This window comes from Micrasema longulum, unplaced genomic scaffold (genome assembly GCF_059751315.1).
Source record: "Micrasema longulum isolate JH-2025_06_02 unplaced genomic scaffold, ASM5975131v1 h1tg000725l, whole genome shotgun sequence".
In the NCBI taxonomy this organism is placed as follows: Eukaryota; Metazoa; Arthropoda; class Insecta; order Trichoptera; family Brachycentridae; genus Micrasema; species Micrasema longulum.
This window is the reverse complement of record NW_028277921.1, coordinates 347,474-368,131: the sequence shown is the minus strand read 5'-3', so window position 1 is coordinate 368,131 and position 20,658 is coordinate 347,474. Positions and strand designations below refer to the sequence as shown.

The window sequence follows — 20,658 nt, the reverse complement described above, 5'->3', positions numbered from 1 at the left end:
CACTCACCATTCTCCCCTGACACGCATCCACAGAAATGCTAATAATTATGCCGAGCTATTGGACTTGCTCCACAACTCTCCTGCTGCAATTAAATCAGCTATTCTTTCCATTGAATGGCCATCCCCTCAATTCCCCTCTTTTTAATGTGTTTTTAATTTCTTTCCATCTTTACTTTTTCGCGGATGTATGTTATCCAGATGCTTACTCTGAATTGCTTGATAAGTTAGAACGATTGCAGAATATTTGTATTCGTTATATCTTTAATCTTCTCAAATTTGACCACATAACCGAGTATCGCACGCAACTACACTGGCTCAGTATCAGGCATAGAAGAAACATTCACATTCTCCGTGGTGGCCTCCGTGGTGTAGTGGTCAAGACGCTTGATTCACGCACGGAAGGTTCCGGGTTCGATTCCCGGTGAGAACACAAAAATTAAAATGTGATTTTTCTCAAGCCTGGGTGCTCTGTGATGTAATTCACCACTGTAATTAGGCCTCCTGGCTTGTTGTGGTGCAAAAAAAAAATGTAAAAATGTATCACTTCTTCACAATATTTTAAATAATCCCTCTTCGCCTGTTTATCTGAGAGAGCTCATCCAACCTCTTTCTCAACACGGACTATCTCTTCGTTCTAGTAACGAGAGAACCCTTTTAATACCCTGTCATCGCTATAATTTTCTTGCCTACTCTTTCACAGTAGTAGCCGCTCGATTGTGGAACAATCTACCCACTAATGTTAGAGACGCCCCTTCTTTATTTACATTTAAGTCAAGATTGAAATGTCACTATCTAAATATTTAAATTGTTCCCTTATCCTTCTTCTTTCCTTCCCATCCCCTCTGCTCTCTTTATAGTATAGTGTTTTTTTTTTTTTTATGTATTTTTATTTTTGTTAATCTTTGTTTTTAATTTTTGTACAAAATTGTAAGATTCAATATGTCCATGTATTTATAATTTTCTCAAACTGAACGGTTTGGGTAGGTAGGAAGAAATTGCCTTAAGGCAATATGCCTGACCTTATATGTATATATATATTGTATTTGTATATAAAGTGTCAAAAATAAAAAATACTTTTTAAAAATAATTATTAACATATTTAGTGAAATAATTTTGATTCTATTTTATGCTATAATACTTTATGTACTTTTTTACTATATATTGTAAGAGCCAAGAGGGGATTATAAAAACAAGGCTATTTCCATTGGAGCTGGCAGAGAGGATAGAATGGAATACCACGTTGTCTTTACATACAAACCTCGCTTTCTCCATATTCATAAATCTTCTCATGCAGGCACGTCGATTACAATGAGTTTTGAAATTTCATCTTCAAGTATTTGTTGTATTTGGTCATATTAAAAAAAAAATTTTTTTGCACTACAACAGACCAAGAGGCCCAATTACAGCACAGAACACCCAGGCTTGATAAAAATCAGATTTAATTTTCGTGTTCTCACCGGGGATCGAACCCGGAACCTGTGTGTGAGTCAAGTGTCTTAACCATTACTTACATCACGAAGGCTGTTATGCCATGTCTTTTTCTGTCTTCGTCATTTTCTGCATTCATCAACATCGATTATAATTTAATGCAGCTTTTCTTTTCATAATGGTAAAAAATAAAAATGGTATTATTTTCTCAAAATTTTTAACCATTTGAAATTCCAAAATTCACAGGAATTTCCAAAATCAAAATCAGGAAGAGTATACCTATATATTTTTTTATACGTGCCATCTAAAGTCGTTGAGCACAGCCTCCTTTATATCCAACTCCAGGAAGCACTTTTTGACCAAAGCGGATCTACCGTTGGTTCAGTTGACACAAAGAGCCAGTAGGGGAGAATAAAATGCTCGCATTAATTTACAAATGTGTATATTTACGTCCCTTTTCAGTAACTGACGGGGCGCTAAATCCGACGCTGTTCTTGACCAACTGCGTCATGAATCATAGACTAGTAAAATAGTCTTTCTGGGAATAGTCCAAAAACTGATATTATGACTGTGATGAGAAAACATGTTTAAATATGTGTATGCATTTAATTATTATTATTTCATATTTCAGACTGGCAGTCGTGTGAAGATCCACGAGGATGCCATCGGGGGTATTAGAGTTTCAGGAGTGACCCTAAAACCTGTTGGTACCGTAGCAGAGGCAATGCAATGCCTGAGACTCGGAGCCCTGTCTAGAACTACAGCAGCAACCGGAATGAACACACATTCCAGTCGAAGTCACGCAGTATTCACCCTCCATATAAAGCAGCAACGACTCGTGAGAGTTGAGGTCTGTTTAAAATTCACACACTATTAAGCTTTCTCGGTTTTCATAGGCTATCAGATACTGTCAACGTCTTCAATCACATCATATCATATATGCACCTAAAAATATTGACATGAAGGGCTTTAGATAATAACCATACAGAAACCCTGTCTGTACCTGTCTAATCATTCCTGTTTTTTTTTTCTTCATTTTTATGAAGTTATTAAATAACATTTCACAAAAAATGCATGTACATTTCTGTAAATAAATCCAATCTTATTTCAATTTATTTTTATTCCATACGTTTATGTATATTACAAAATGTGTATTTTATGGCCTGCATAACACGAAAAAAATTAACATTAACAATTTGAATTTGAAAATGGTAAAATTAATATATCTAGTAATAAAAGAAAGCTATCCTCTCTGAACCTTTTTTCAGTAACATGAAAAATTACGATATCCGAAGAGGTACAGTTGAGTAAAGTCATTTCAATGTCTCTGTGCACATCTCACCTTAGCTTAGCTTAGCTTGATCTTTAAAAAAATAATTAATGTTATTTAAACCCTTTAGTTTTCCTACGTCCCTTTTTGACATTTTACCAATATCAATTGTGTGAAATAAAAAATATGTAATTTGTATTTTAGGATCTGGATGGAGAAAATGAAAGCAATGGTGATACGACAACTGAATTTGAAACCCTTTCTGCTAAATTCCATTTTGTAGATTTGGCTGGATCGGAAAGACTCAAACGAACAGGTTAACATTTAATATCAACGGACATATATGTATTTTTGTGATATTTTCAAATCTTAAGAATTAATTTTAATATTTAGGTGCTACTGGTGACCGAGCAAAAGAAGGAATTTCAATAAACTGCGGTCTATTAGCTTTAGGGAATGTTATATCGGCTCTTGGAGATAAATCTAAAAGGGCTTCACATGTGCCTTACAGGGACTCAAAACTAACGAGGCTTCTTCAGGATTCTCTAGGAGGTAACTAAATCATCATACAATTGGTGACCTTCTGAATTTGTCATGATCTAATGACTAATGAGTATTGCTGTTTTATTAATGAATCGTTTTATTAACAGGGAACAGTCAAACTGTGATGATCGCATGCATTTCTCCTAGTGATCGAGATTTCATGGAAACTCTAAACACTTTGAAATATGCAAACAGAGCGAGAAATATTAAAAATAAGATTGTTGTTAATCAAGATAAGAGTTCAAGAACAATATCATTGCTTCGGCATGAAATTGCTCAGTTGCAGTTAGAGCTTTTGGAATTCAAGCAGGTAATTGACCATTTTTATTTATTATATGGTAAAATAAGTTGTGTCCGTTTTTTCCCAATTTAAAAATGAGCACCAAAAGTAAAAAAAAATGTAAAGGTTATGCGTCATTCGAAAGAAAAACATCTACTTCACAAGATATTGGGTTTGCTTTTATGTTACGTATGTTATTTTATTTGATAACAAGCCTTCAAAATGGAATATCAAGTACACAAAAGTGAGCATTTTTAACACATCTTTCTGTTTATGTTCAATCAAAGGAATAAAGGTGCCAAAGCTGCTCACGATATTTATGCAGTGTATGGTTAAGATGCTATGAATTATTGAATTCTTTTGAATGACCTTTTCCATATTTTAAAAACTTTTGGTGCTCATTTTTAAATTTGTAAAAAACGGACCCAACTTATGTTAACATCCAATACATTGTACAGGATATCATAAGAAAATCTGACATGTCTAAAATTGCAAAATATTTCCTTTTCAGGGTAAACGAATTGTATCTGAAAATGGAGAAGAAGGAATCAATGATATGTTCCACGAAAATACTGTTCTCCAAACCGAACTTAATAACTTACGAACGAGAGTTAAGGCGATGCAGGGCACTATAGATCAACTATCACAGAAAAACAGTGAACTTCTTACAGAAAGGTCGATGGCGTCTTGGATCAGGACAGATGGTGAAAATGGATCAGAAACCGGAGTCACAGAAATGATTCAGAAGTACCACAGAGAAATTGAAGATTTGAGAGCCAAATTACTAGAAGCCAACTCGATGTATGAAATGCTTAGAAAAACCAATATGACTTCAGCCAGAAATAGCAGCATGAGCAAAAGCTTAATACTTAGTGCCGATGTTTCTTTATTGGATACATCTTCGACTGTTTTAAACACAGCTAAAAGACAACTGTACAAGGAAAAGGAATTACTTGCTAGGTCTATGGGTGAAATGGAATTCAACAGAAAGATGAGCCATAGTACTCTAGCCAGTGGTATTGGAGAAATCGGAGTAAGAGAAGGTGCTGAAGGAATGAGCGGAGGTGAAAGTGCAGAATCTGCTGAAGAGACGGATTCAGAAGATGATACAGATTCTGAAAACAAAGGTGAGAACTGAATTTTTCTTCTGAAATTACTTCTTTATTAGTTTTTCTTTTACTTTGGATACCTAATTGAATATAAGAATCACATATTATTAATACATATAAAAAAATATATACAAAATTAATTTAAGTGCCCTCACTAGGGTAACCTGTTCTTAGAAAGACTGTATAGTGTTAAAATTTTAATTTACATTGTTTACGTGTCATTCTAAAAAATATATATATTCAATGCTGATTTGCTCCGGGCTTGATTTTGATTTCTTTTATGAAATATTATTTGTTATCTGTTAACTTAATTTTATGAGAAAGCATATTAAATGGTTTGGCCTAGAAATAATTCTTGCACCGTTGACCAAATGTACGTAAATTATAGGAAGAAATATTGACAGTGGTATTATTTCTTGCTCTTGTTATTAAAATTACATTATAAAAAAAATATTTAATATTATTGAAATTGTATTTATTCTTTTTTTATATAAAATATTTGTATTCTTATAATTTACCCAAATATTTCAATTTTGGGGACCATTTTCAAAGAGTTTTAAATATCTCACTATTAAAAACGTCAATTTGTGGTTCGAACCCCGGATCCACGATCCGTGAGTCCGCAGCACTAGCCACGTGACCACAACCCGGTTCGTTTTTAAATTGAACTTTTATCTTAACTTTTAGTTGTAGCTCTGTTGGGGGCGGAATTGGCAAATCTCAGCGGAGACATTGACACAAAGCAGCGGCTGATTGAGGAACTAGAACTGTCTCAAAGGCGACTCCACTCTATGAGAAGACACTATGAAGACAAGCTGATAGCACTGCATACTCAAATCAAACTTACACAAGAGGAGAGGGATAAAGTCTTAGCATCTTATGGTATGCTTAATTCATTCCTGTTACCATTCAAAATTGATACATCAGCTGAATAATTGAAATAGATTAATGTAATTTGTAAACATGGATCCTGTTTGTTTACAGAATAAGCATGAGTAAATTGATAAATGATTATTGCTGTCAAAGAAAAAAATTAACCATACATGTATTATTTATTACATACTTTTCTAACAGACTGGGTCTTAGAAGCAGGTTTCACTGTTTCAATGATAATTATTATTTAAACATGGGTTACTGTGTTAAATTATATATTGTATGTATAATTTGTTCGATAAGTTAGTGGCAAAGGACATTACGTTTGTGAAATATCAGGTTGTTAAGATTTGATTAAATCACCTTTATTCATTGCCTTAATTTATACATTTCCACATGTATACTTAACCAATATTTTGGTCAATTTTGCCTTTTAAAAAAAATTACTAGTTTAACCCTTACCACTCCTATATCGAGTGTAGCTCGACATCGTATCTTACACAAACTACCATGTCACGCTAGACTCGACACTATACGACGCAATTTCTAAAATTGTTTAAAATATATGATTTTTTTCTTTCAAATACTAAATGTTTCTTATTCAGAATACTTAAATTTTTTAAACAGGTCTAAATTTGTCATATTCCGACTTTCTACGTAATAAAAATTGAAAAAATTGATGAGTACAAAGGGTTTAATCAATTTTCTTTAGTTATAAAATAATATTGTTGTCCTTGAATTTTAATTTTATGAATCTAGCTATGTAATCTCATCATCATCATCATTCCCTTTCCGCACCTTATGATGCATAGGGCACTGCATTGGTACACCAATCGCAGTGTAATTGATAATTTTTGTTACATGAAGGTAAGATTATCATTCTTACGCTTTAGGTGCCAGTCCAGGTGCTATGAAATAATATTCTAACACCCTTTTAAATAAATATTTCATGTTAACCATGTCGGGAATCAACCCCAGACCTCTTGCATGGACAATTGTAATTTAGTTGTGTAATTGTGTCAATGTAATTTCATCTTAAAATTTTTATTATAGAAATAGCATTTTATTGAATGTCGTTTCTAAATTTTATGTTACCATGACTTATCATTGACTTTGATTTTAAAATAACACTGTTGATCTACGAATGCTATTTGAAACGTTTGTTGTGATCAAATGTCACATCGCTACAACTTACCGTTTAGGAGGAGTTCCTGTGACGGACAAACAAACATACGCGTGTATTTTTAGTTATATGAAATGGATTTCTTAAATGAGTACTATATTTGTTTACCTTTCAGGCAACCAAATGTCTCAACCAACCGAGAAAGTTAAGCGAGTCAAGGACGAGTATGAGAGAAAGCTAACCGATATGCAACGAGAGATGAAGAGACTTCAGGCAGCGCAGAAAGAGCACACCAAACTTCTCCGGGCACAAGCATCCTGTGATAATCAGATCAGATCCATGAAGACTGAACTGGCAGATATGAAGAGAAATCGGGTATGGAAAACTTTACATAATACAATGACATATTACGGCAAATAATTATTTTAACAAGTAAATGTTGTATTTGTTGTCAAATTGAATGGGGCATATCTCAAAAATTAAAGCAAATGGTACAGGTATTATTTAATTTAGGCAATTGTAAAATTCAAAACTGTATCCTGTACCCCATCAATCGCATTATTTTCAATGTTTGATATTGTGTATTATCTATGTAAGTTCAATACCACGGATGAACCATTTGTCAAAATGCTCAGGAGGGATAAAACACCTTGCAATTTTGTAAAAACAAAATGAAGATTGATTTAAATGCAGTTGATTTATACAAGGAAATCTATTTTTATTATCATATGCATCTATACAAGTTAATGAGGAAGTTCAATGTTTTTTTATATTTATTTTTTTATTTATTAAAAACTATACTATTAAACTAAGCCAAATTTTTTTTGTGTATTGTATTATCAAGTTTTTTATTTCTGAAATGACTCCGTCTGTGACGTCTCAAGTTCTCTTCCGCTTCTTATCGGTCAGTTGTGTTGATTGGTCCGTTGACGGTGAATAAACCGGAAATATTCCACAACTCTCTTATCATTAGTCGATTCATATGAAGTAGTGACGTCAAAGTAGTTCGTTTTTATTAAAATATTTTTTTGTACATTTCTCAAGAAACTTTGCTGTATAAATGAATGCTCTAATTTTTACCGCGCGTAAGAAAACTTCTTTGTATTCAATTTTCTATAGGCCTGAAGTTCCTTAATTCTGTAATTAAACTGGCAGTTACATATGGCATATTTGCGGTATTGCTTTGCTTCTTTAGTTGGAAGGATTCATTTGCGGTACTGAATTTAATCGAATGCAAGAATTCTATTGGTCAATTTTGAAATTCAAATATATCAATTAATATGGCTTGTCCCGTTCAGTTGAAAATGTCAAAAAACCTTTTTTTTTTTTGGCTCATATGTAGTATTGAACTTACATAGACGATTTAATGTTAAACAAATCATTTGGCAAATAGTATCTTAAGAGGTTTAACTTTTTTTTCTTTTTTTTTGCTTCTTTCACCTTTACCTGCTTTGTTTAAATCAAAACTTACAAAACAAAAAAACAAACCATCACGCTGTTTCCCCGTAAGGGTAGGCAGAGAGGATAGAACGCCACAACACTCTATCTTTGCATACAGATCTCGCTTCCTCTACATTCATACATCTTCTCATGCACGCGCGCCGATTATTCCGACTTTTGACATGTCCATCTTTAAGTATTTGTTGGATTTGGTCATGCCATGTCTTTCTCGGTCTTCCTCTATTTCTGCATCCATCAACATTCGCATTGTAAATATTCTTAGCCGTTCTCTCGCTGTCCATTCGTTCTACATGTCCAAACCAGCGCAGAGCTCCTTTCTTGATTTTGTCGATAATGCTTGTCTCAGCCTTACATAATGTACGGATCTCAACATTTGTGCATCTATCGTACATAGTTTTACCACACATTCGCCTGAGAGATCGCATTTCGACAGCATTCAGCTTACTTTCATCCCTGTTTTTCCAAGTCCATACTTCGTATTTTTATTTCTAAATTTAATTTTTGTTCCCATAAGAATATAATGTATATATTATATTTTACTTAATACAAAATTTCTTCTTTTTAATGTGTGATTGAAATACAGGTTAAATTGCTCAACAAAATGAAAGAGGAATCAGCCAGGCATAAACAGACAGAGTCCATCAGGAACCGAGAGATCGCCCAGCTGAGGAAGGAATCCCGTAAGAAAGCCAACACAATCAAGTCCTTGGAGGCAGAGAAGAGACTCAAGGAACAGGTCCTGAAAAGGAAGCAGGAAGAAGTAACAGCCCTTAGAAAAGGAAACAGGCAGACAATGAGTAATAAGGTTGCAGGAAGAAGACCAGGTAATTTATCTTTTTTATTTTGGAAATTCATAGATCAAATGAAGACTTCTCTGTAAATTTCAATTTTTCATCTTACTTTATAAAATTAATTTCATTTCATACAACTTTTAAAAATCATCGTCATCATCATTCCCTCTCCGCACCTAATGGTGCATAGGGCACTGCATTGGTACACCAATCGCAGCGTATCTTGATCATTCTTGTTACATGAAGGTAAGATGATCAGACTTACGCTTCAGGTGCCAGTCCTGGGACTAGGAAATATTCTAGTTTAAAAACACCCTTTTAAATAATATTTCATATCAACCATGTCGGGAATCGAACCCGAGACCTCTTGCATGGTAGGCAAATGCACTGACCATTATACCACGAGGCCGACAAAAATAGAACTTTACTACTTTTAAAAATAGATACACAAAATACAATGATTATCTAAATATTGATATTCTAAATTTGAACCTATTTTCAAATTTCCCATGCTGAACCAACTGAAATTCACACAGCTGAATGTTTTTATAAGTAGTAGTCATGAATTTTATGAAGTTTTTTATGCAATAGACAAAATTTAAATGTTGTTATTCTTTTATAGAAAAGGGATTTTCTCCAAAATCCGCCAAGAGCAAATGGCACAACATTGAAAAAAATATCAGCAAAGTTACATTAAACAAACAAGCCATCGGCGACTTAGAACGGGACATGGAGAGGCACTTGGCAGAAAGAGAATTCCTTGGCAAAGAGATGGAAAGACTCAAGCAGAGAAGGAATCAAGCTGTGATGAACCGCTTCGATACCATAGATATTGACAATGAATTAGATACTGTCAAGTCAAATATAGAGTATTTACAAGATAGCATTGCAGAAACACAACACCAAATCATGCAAATGGAAGAAACTAAGGTTAGTTCATTTGAAAAAATAATAAATGGCTCTCTATCTTTATAAATATTTATATACCATTAAAAAATTTGTCGTAAGTCAAATGATTTCGAAGTTCCTACCTCGTCGTAAAACACATAAATGTAAAATATCATACTAAACACTGAAAAGTGTTTTGATAATAAAAATTGGCGAGACTGGGAACTGAGGCAGGCTCAAATCCTTACTGTGGGTTGCTCAAATGTGCTCCTCGTAATGAACTCGGGTTATGACCTGGAACCAGAGCATCATTCTCCGGCAAAAAGCATCCAGGCACCATCATGCGAAGGTACTATTAAGGGGTACTCGTAAAGGTTTGGTTTCAACCTAATGAAACTTAGCCAATACCAAGTTAAGGGCTATCACTAGAGTAAACTAAAGATAGATTAACCCTTCTTGATCTTCTAGATGTAGATTCTACAGTGCAGATGATGAAACTGGGTGTTATATGTGAATGTGAATGTAATGGTTTTTATCACAGAAGAAGCCTCATCTTCGTGGACCGCTGGTTAATCCTATTATGTATTATTGTCTTCAATAATTAACTTTTTTTTCACTTATTTATTTATATGTATTATTTTGTTTATTATTGTTACATTCCTTATTACAATGCATTAGCTTGAAAACTGCTCTAGATGAACCACTATGACTTATTCAAAATATGTTCTTTAACCGAATTTTACCTTGCAATCTCATTACTTGAAATTTTAAAGCAGTTTTCCATTTTGTTCAATTATTTATTAGCAATGAATAAACATAAATACATTATATTTGTTTATTTATGTGTTATCTTATTTTGCTTTTATTTCAGGATACCCCTGAACAAGGAGACATTCAATCTCTCATTAATCATATAAACGATCTGGGAGAAGCTAGGTATATTTTGGACAAGCTTTATAATCTCACAATAAATCAAATTTATGAAGCTTCGCAGAAAGAAATGCAACTCAAGGATAGCCAAGCCAAACTACAAGAGGTAAGATATTTCATTCACTTCTGTCTTCTAAAAATATGCCACAGAATATTAACTTTTTGATATTCAAATGTTTTATGAAATCCAGAAAATTTATTTTACAAATCAATATTTTTCAGCTCATTGTTAAAGCAAGTCCAAAAAAATTTAAGTTGAAGGCGAAAAATTAATACATAATTAAATTGTCATATTGCTTGGGTCATTTAAAAAATATTCCCATTTTCCTACTTATAAAGCAGACATACTGCTATTATACGTAATCATTAAAACACCTGTTCAAAAAATTAATCTTGCGCAAATCGTCAATCGTATAAATAATTTGATTTTCATTAGTTATCTCCAAACTTGTAATTTGGAGATGTCCTGGTCAGTTGAAATACATGTTTTTGAACATTTTTTATTGTTACTACCCAAGTTTTTATTTTACAATTATTTGTAGCTTTTTTATTCCAGTTAATTTTTTTATTTATATGTATTTGTTGTTTTCTTACCCATATACACCATTTTAATGGCATTTACATGTATGTAAATGCATAAATGTATAAGACAAATAAATACAACTTAAGACATACATAAATCAATTGTGGTCCCGTGGCTAGTGTTGCGGACTTACGGATCAGAGGTCCGAGGTTCAAACCCCACTCTACCCCAACTTGATTTCCATTTTCTAATAGTGAGTTATTTACTCGTTGAAAATGGCCACCAAAATTGCAATATTTGGGTAAATTATAAAAACGCTAATATTTATTTTTTCATTAAAAAAAAATAATTTTGGTCAACAATTTTTTAAAAAGTTAATTTTATTACCAATTTATTCCAATCCCTGTATGTTTGTTGTTGCCAAATTCTGCTTTAATCTGATTACGAATGTTCCACAGAAGGATTACAGTATTGTTTTGTTATTTTTTTGCAGATATTTACGCTAACGTCACACCTCTTGCATTAAAAATATGTATATTATTTATAATGTAGCATTTTATATCTACTTTGTATTTTTTATATAAAATATACATACTGTGTATTTATTTTTATTTTATTTTTTGTACATAAATTTATTACTAAACGTAAGTGACTATTTTATATTTTATTACTACGTAACAAGAGGTGTGGAGTTTGTGAGTTTTATTAAAAACATTTTTAACATGTTTTATCTTCAGAGTAATAAGGCGCTACCGCTGTAGAGCTTTTACAGCAAAACAATGGGCCGTAGATACTCAGATCGAGAATCGAAAACGCAACACGAAACCATTGTTTCCACGTCTGTTGTTAAACCAAAAACAATACCAAAAATTTTGCAATGCTTTTGTTTTATGCAATAGAGCGAAATGCCATCTCTACAGCTGTGACGCATTATTACTTTGAGGTTTTATCTAATGCTTTGTTCACAACTTTTCTGTGTTTTTATTGTTTTCTTTTCAGTTGAACGCTTCACAAAAATAATCATGCCTGTTTGGAATTAACATTTGAATTTGTGCTCAGCTGAATGTGTTTTCAATTTTTAGATACAATCGGAGAGTGGACACCAACAAACTGTGCTAAGGCAAATGTTGGCAGAGAAAAATAACAGCGAATTATTAGGTATTCTTCCAACTACATCTTCTGGTTCAACAATATGCTATAACAATAATGAAATCAGTTCCGGGACGTCTACCCGATCCGTCTCTCCTGTTGATAGGTAAATGTTTTAAATAATTTTTTTTTTATTCATTGAGATTGTTTATGTTTGATGAAATGAATTGTTTTATGTTTTGATAATGTAGAATAAATAATGACAAGTATTTATTAAGATTGAACTTTCCGAGGAAATCACAACTAATGTCATTTTTTTGTAACTTAAAATGACGTTCACATACATGTATATGTTACATTACTTTATACAATTTGTATATGGATGAGTATTTTTCATTTTGTTTACAAATAAATAACACAACAGTTCCTGTCCAGTTCCAGGGCGTTGTGGTACCGTAGTGATGTTGCAAACTCACAAATCATAGTTCTGAGGTTTGAACTCCACTCTATCACAACTCAATTCCCATTTTCTATCACATTGTGAATGAATAAATAAATATGAAATCTTAACGTTCGTTTTGTTACCAAGTGTAGGGAAATTGTGTTGAAAGAAATATGCTCTGAAATATAATAATTAATGGATTTAAATATATGTTGTGGTAACCAGTGAGGGACAGAAAAAATGGAATTACGTGATTGGGCACGAGTTTGTTTTATTTATTTATTTATATATACGCCCAATGGGCATTTTTAAGGACATATTTATACATAGAAAATTATTATAAAAAAAGTAGAAAGACTCAACGGTATATAGTAGACTTTGTGGGAGTGGAAGCGGGAGAGAGGTGTTTATAATTGAATTTGGTTCAGTGATCGCTTGAAAGAAGACAACTTGTTATCAAAGAAATCAAGACTGGTATGTTTGTTGGCAGACCTAAGAATTCTAAGCATAGAGGAATGAAAAGAAGATATATTTAAGGTAGTTTCTAACTCATTATACGTATATTGGTCTCTGGATAAGCCCAACCTCCAGCCTATCTTTCTCAAAAATCGATGTTGAACTTATTCAACATTCTTGATGTGAATATCATGATATGGAGACCAGATAACAGAGAAATACTCTAGGTGCAGGCGAACTAGGGAACAGAAGAGAGTTTTGAGGGCATTGTTATTTAAGTCAGTTGTGCTTCTGTTAATAAATCCAAGGAGTTTTAAGAATTTATTGATAACATGTTCAATATGAATTGTAAAAGAACGTTTAGTGTCAAGTATAATACCTAAATCTCGTATACTAGACACTCATCATAATATTTCATTGTTCAGTGAGTAGTCGTATATGATTGGATTTTCCAGACGAAAAAATCTCATAACCTTGCACTTACTTAAGTTGAGATGTAGATTATTGGATGAGCACCATGTGCTAAAAGACAGTAAAGTTTTATGGTTGCCTTGTAATTGTTAAACTTTGTCGTTTTCCGGCCAGCCAGCCCCATCGTATGTATATAAATTGTTCAATGAAAAAATCACAGCACAAATGTTTAAAATATTATTATAATTTCATATTTATTTTAGCTCTCTAGTCCAACTGAAGGCGCAGTATGCTATGCAGCAAAATGGCCAACTGAACCAGCTGGAAGATCTACTCGTGGGTGCCGCTTACCCTACCTCTCCCCTTCCCGAGCGAAGCCCTCCCCAGGGCCAGTCCTTCGAGAGGAACACCACGGGGCGTGGGTCGGTCCGCCTGCGAGAGATAGGAGTCTTTGGCAAGTCAGACAAGGACAAGGGAGTTTCCACCGCAATGACACAGTCAATGGGTGGAGAGATAGAGACTCCGAGAGGACAAGCTTTGTCCAGGGTACCGAGTGCACCAGGTTCTTTGAGGTAACTAACGTCGTCAATACATTAATTTTTTTTCCAATTGACTTTTTAAAAACTAGATATATACATTGTTGAATTTTACAATTTCATTCGGTCTTTTCACATTTTATTTTAAATAAGCAAAAAATTACAAAATTACGATGGTAACAGTCCTATTATTTTTTACGTGTGACTTCCGATAAATTTTCTATAAATGTTTAAAACACCCATATTTTGAATTATTATTATTGTTGTTTCGCACCCTATGGGACAATCGACATATACAATTACAATTACCCACTCCATACTACGCTTGAGTTGTGTGCAATGTTCGTTAGAAATGTACTCGGTGAGAATGACGGTGACACTAACGACGATCCATTTTTGATGTGATGGTTCATAAACCCGAAAATTATAAATAAAATTGTTTCATAAGTAAAATTGTAAAAATCCACTCTAAATGTTTAATATATTTAAAAGTTATTCTCGATTTGTTAAAAGATCCTTTTGTCGCCTTTTGTAGTTAGAATCATATCATCGTCCTTCTATTATAGAGAACTGTATTGTAGATCTTTAAAGATCCCTACAAAAAGTGGTTTCCGTACTGAATAAAACTTTGTAAATATTTTTTCATCGTCTAAAAAAATTACAATTTGTCTTTTTCTAAATATCCAAAGCATGTATCTTTGAAAAATTTTAATAGACATTAAATGAAATTGCTTATTATATTTTCTAGTATCTTGGGGTTTTCTTTCTTCATTTAGATCTAATTCAATTAAAAGTCAATTTAAAATCTTATCATTTCTATTTATTAATTTTAATACATACATAGTATAATTGAAATTGCTTCCATTGCATTTGACGTTAATTTATGTAATTTTTACCAAATCTCAATGTATAAATCTGCTCTAAGCTTTTGCATAAACTGCCTTAGGTTATCATCTTGTCATGTCATAAGTGTTTTCCTTATCCATATTAAATAGAATTTCAAGTTTAAGACATTGCGGCTAGCACATTGTTTTTATCTCCGTGTAGATTAACGCGCTTTTAATATTGATTACACTGTACCATTCGCTGTTACGCACATTCGAACACCACATCCATGTAGCACTTTGTTTTGTGTCTACACCAGAGGCCTGATGCCGCAGAGAAGTCTGTCTTCTTCCGAGAATACTTCAAATGACATGACGAGACCATCGCCATTCCTCATGAGAAAGACATACTATAACATGAACAATTCGGATATTCCGTCTCTCATATCCCCGAGGACAACTCGAAGGACATTCCCGGATCGACCGGCCGGATTTACCATGCAACATCCACTTATAGGAAAGCCCGGATCGATGTAAGTATTTTTGCAACATTTCTCTACAGACTTGTACATTTTATTATACCACACAATTGGTACATCATCGCAATTACTTAAATTTGACTGACGGGAATAAATGAGTTTTTATAGTAAGCAAATCATTGTCAAATTCGATTAATTACACATAATTTAAATCACCGTATTAGCACGAATATAACGGGACTTATATATTTGGAGCAGGAATGAAAGGAAAAGTTCACTAATCTTTAACCCCGGATGAAACCCGAATGTTTTTTAGAAAAATATTTTGATTAAAAATCATTGCGTTTTATTCGGGCTAATATGTTACTTTAAAAGTTTTCAGTTTCACTGTTGTCCAACATTTATTCTTTTGTATGATGATAAATGTACATATGAAAAAATCATCTTGATCTTATAGTCGTTTTTATTACATGCATATTTACGTTAAATAAAAAAACCAGTATATAATTTTTCAAGTTTATAGGTTCGTGCTTATATACTTTTTTTGTAAATCCTCTTTCAACGAAAAAGCTTTCTTTTTTGCATGTAGCTATAATTTAGAATGCATGAATTATATGTGTGTTTATGTGTATTTTTATTATCTTTATCCCAAAATTTAACCCCTTCAATCCCATGAGGGTATGCGACAAATCATCCCACGGAGCATAATTATCGGACTCAAAGTGTTTATACAAGTTTTATTCTAACTCAGTAAGAAACTGAGAAACAATTTTTAAATTGCGTTTAATGGCTAAGATAGTTCACCCACCCACAGAAGGTTCCTGGTTGGATTTCCGGTGAGAACACAAAAAATAAATGTAATGTTTCTCAAGCCAGCGTATTCTGTGCTGTAATTCACCACTGCAATTGGGCCTCCCGGCTTATTATGGTGTATTTTTTTATTTATTTATTTTCAGTTTTGATATGTCCATACTGGGATGTCCTGGGACAAATTTGACATATTTATAGTTTTATATCGAGTCATATTTATTTTTTACATAAATGAGTTAGTTTCACTGTAGAGTTGTATATTATGTTTCCATCTGCTTTTCTCATGCATTAAAAAAATATGGATGCATCTTTACAATTTTTAGTGGAAAGTGGAAGCCAGTTATAAAAACTACTGTTTTTTGTTAAAAAATTGCTTGGGACTTTTCGCACATTTTCTTCAAAATAGGCTGAGATAAAAGTTAAGATGTGATATTTGATTTTGGCATATTAAAGATAATCAAAGTATTTGGATGTTGCTTCCCGGCATGTTTGGATGGGACTACATGTTGCGCTGTGTATAATATTGTATATCCGGAGCTTTCTGCTTCCTCGCTTTTGGGATGAAAGATGATGTAAACCGGCAAATTCAACATATTTATTTTTTTCTATTTTCAGTCTCTTAACAGAATTATCCATAACGGAGGACAAAGATTAACAGCACCGCTGAGTGTATTGTGTTAGATGCTTTCTCTAGCTAACTGTAGACATTATTCCATTCCTGCTTAATCTCTTACAAGTGGCCATATTATTATCTCATTACTCTACAGAACAATACAGTTGTGCCAAATATGTGATCATTGTTCATGTATCATATTTTTCAAATAACTTAAACAAACTTAGAATACAATTTTACATAATTTATTTAATCTAATCTAAGTTTTATGTTTGTTGTAGTATTTATTTTAAGCATGGATTAATCAATTGACAGTATAGGAATGCCTATATTGATTTATTCTCCAAGTCACAAAGTTACGTGTATTTCATATTATTTAATAAATATTTTTTAAATTGAAGAGATTATGTTTTATTTTTATAAAAGTAACTCAATTTCGAAAGCCCGGTAATAATAACAAAATAATCCAAGGTAATTTCTCATATTGAAGAAATGAGTTGTAGAATTACAAAACTCACTTTGAACAAATATTTTTTTTTAAAGTCATAACTTTATCATTTATAAATGTTTTTAAAAAATATACAAAATGAAAAGACGCTGAATCATAAATCCCGCTCTAATATATTGAATTATCGAAATAAATATTCCGGTGAATTTCGAAACGTACGTTTTCTGGGTTTGTAACCCTACGACTCATATTTTACTAACACTTTACACACCACAATAATAAATTGTAGAAAGCTTCTTTAATTAACGTCACTTATCCTTGAAATATTATCTTTATTGAATGTCAATGTTCTTTAGGTTTTTTCTAAAAAAAAATGTTTAATGAGACCAATATCCCAACAAAAACTAAAAAAATAACCTTTTGATATACACATATCCAACTGAGATGAAGAAATTAATAAAAAAATGAGTAAACAATATAATTCGAAAGAACAGTCATCGCATAAATAAATAATTCATAAATTAAATATGGTCTATCAAATATTAAATCAATTATCTTATTACCTTGCGGAACATTGTCATTCTAATGGTTATGTGTGAGTTTTTTTATGTAAAATAAATAATGTAACCATCAATTTACACTTCTTCTTTTTCATCACACACTTAGTAGTAAGTTTATTCAATAATTAATATACTAACCAAAAATATGTTACTAAACCCTATTTTTGCACAGAAAGCATGACTCACACCAAATCTATATATGACATCTAATATTATTTGCTATACAATTTCACTATTAATCACAACCTATCATATTTACAATAATGAAACAAAAGGTTGAACATACACCTATTGATGGGATTTATGTTCAAGGCTCACGAAAGGAATGCGGTTACGTGTTTTGACCTCAGAGTAATAATTTGCTAGAGAAGCCCTTTAGCTCTATTCCATAGAACAAAGGCGTTCCAAATTTTCACCTTAGTTTTTAGTTTGACAACAAATGCGTAATGGACGGTTTCGGTGTGCTATTCTCGCCCCGAGTACATACGGCCTGTGTTATTGCTGTAAACATAGCTAACTTCATAGTTGATAATCATAGAATGTTTCTTTTTTCGAATGAGCGACTATTAACCATTGGCGTATTATTACTCTTAAGGTTTTGACCCTGTCCGGTTGAATTTTCATGAAAATTGACTTGTTGAAAATTGACTATTCACAAATATATATATATTTTTTTAACATAGACCCAGTGTATACATACATACATCCTGAAATTCCTGAAAACGGGTGTTTTTGTGTTGTGATAGAACTTTTTAAAATGGTTTCTGTATTTACTCAAATTAATAATAGAACGCCTTATACTCAAAACAGCACTTGCAAATTGTGGAAATTAACTTTAAAAATCGGTGTGTTTGCAAAATGTGGCTCTTTGTGAAACCATAAAAAAATTATGGTGTGACAAGTTTGGCGACAACATTATTTCCCGTAATAATCACATCAATTGGTTAACAAATTACAACAGGGATGGAGAATACCTTAAATAAGGGAATATGAAAGTCTAGGCATTTACAGGGCTTATGACCTGTCATTGTCTGGTTTAAGTGGCCACTTTACACACTGTGTAACATTCACCATTTTGCCTTTGTTTGAACATCTATATTGCTTCAATTCTTTCATTTGTTGATTTTAGTGAAGTTAAAGAGCTGAAACCTTTATTGTTGCGAAGAGATTCATCTGACTGAATTACCTTAATCACATTAATTGGCCTACGCTATTCTACGATTTGATGCCATTGGATTATTTTCTTCGAAACTACATTATGTCTGTAGTTTATGGAAATAAACCAACAACTCTTGAAGCATTGGAAGCCAATATAACGCACACCATTTTATTTATTTATTATATACACCTCGAAAGCTTTAACATTTCCTGTTTTGGAAAAAAACACCAGATTTGCTGGAAACAGTGACAAAAAATTTGACGCACAGTTGGACATGGTTTTCAAAAAATAATTGTGCATTTAAATTATTTCTAACTTGTTTCAACAAATATGTGCTTCTTTTATTTCAATATAAAGTTATATCACGCTCAAAAAAACACCTGATATTTGCCCCATCCAGCAAAATATTTATGCTTATTAGTAATGTATGCTTGCAATAATTAGAAAACATTTAATATTTGCATTTCATAAATCAGTAAAGAACCCATGCATGCATAAATATGTAATAACTTTCCTCTTTCGCTGACAAATCGCTGATACCTAAAACATTAAACACATATTTATTTTTTTAAATTCTTTTTTGTAACACAAAATATGTCTCCAAATTAATGACAATAAACCTTAATTAAATAATCAATTGTATCTATTTATTTTTTTAGCTGCACTTTTCCTATTAAAAATTTAAAAGTCTAATACAATTTTAAAATTTTAAGTTCATCAAATCAAATCACATTTATTTGTGGGCATGGTTTATATAAAATGTGTTTTAAATGGTGTTTATTTTATTTATGTATAGTATAATATTTTTTTTCCCATTATATTATTCAGGTTATGGTATCACAAAATATGACTACATCTCCAGCATAAAAATATAAGATCTTGTAATTTGAGGGTGATTTATAATCTTTACCTACTGGTTATACTTCAGAAACCCTTTTACTAGATTTTTTTTTCTAAACTTATGTAATATACTGGTATACATTTCTTCTGTCAATTGCTACAATAATGATGATATGGATCCTTCAAAACCCACAAAATTGGTTGGTTGAAATTAAGAGGAACAACTAAAACAATTAAGCAGTTTAATCAAATAACCTCAATGCCATTCGTCAAATTTCGTATATATGTATCTATAATAATATTAAAAATTTGAAATGGACGCAAAATATACTACTCTTTGACTTATGGTACTTTTCCTTATGGGCTTTGAAAGTTATTAAATTTTAATTTTAACCAAACTATGTTTTTTATCTTAATACAATTTGACATTACTGTATTTACATTTCCTACAAATTATAGTTTTATATTTAAAATGACTTAACAGAACTTTCTATACTCAGTATTTTATCTTTTCAACCTACCTGTTTTTTACCTCTTTCAATATGTAATTATGTATGTAATTACACTAATTACTATACAACTTGTGATTTACTTATTTCTTTATGTATATTGTGTGTGTTCTGTGTTTCAATATTTAATTTTATTTATTATTTTCAGTATTTTAAGCTATTCTCGTTTGTTTTCAAAGAAATATAGCTGGTCTTACTTCGAGTTACTTTTATTTTTACTAACTGCCTCTTAAATAATATCACTTTTCCTTTTAATTAAGAAA

The 20,658-nt window shown here is 32.1% G+C and overlaps 1 protein-coding gene across 5 annotated transcripts in view; it reads left to right on the top strand.

The window, feature by feature from the left end:
- The window catches only part of Klp31E (kinesin-like protein 31E), a 136,821-nt gene that overhangs the window by 101,102 nt on the left and 15,061 nt on the right, over positions 1-20,658 (top strand). For 4 of the 5 annotated variants that reach the window (XR_015822885.1, XM_088229971.1, XM_088229969.1 and 1 more), the window contains exons 5-17: positions 2,060-2,278; positions 2,903-3,014; positions 3,092-3,250; positions 3,349-3,551; positions 4,033-4,648; positions 5,318-5,512; positions 6,802-7,001; positions 8,671-8,911; positions 9,501-9,808; positions 10,638-10,802; positions 12,302-12,474; positions 13,881-14,189; positions 15,298-15,510. Coding sequence is in view for 4 of the 5 variants with exons in the window: in XM_088229971.1 (XP_088086097.1) it covers positions 2,060-2,278; positions 2,903-3,014; positions 3,092-3,250; positions 3,349-3,551; positions 4,033-4,648; positions 5,318-5,512; positions 6,802-7,001; positions 8,671-8,911; positions 9,501-9,808; positions 10,638-10,802; positions 12,302-12,474; positions 13,881-14,189; positions 15,298-15,510 (3,113 nt within the window). In the remaining variant the exon portion in view is untranslated. Of the gene's footprint in view, positions 1-2,059; positions 2,279-2,902; positions 3,015-3,091; positions 3,251-3,348; positions 3,552-4,032; positions 4,649-5,317; positions 5,513-6,801; positions 7,002-8,670; positions 8,912-9,500; positions 9,809-10,637; positions 10,803-12,301; positions 12,475-13,880; positions 14,190-15,297; positions 15,511-16,881; positions 17,066-20,658 lie in introns of those variants that run through there. The other variant, XM_088229973.1, reaches the window with a different exon arrangement.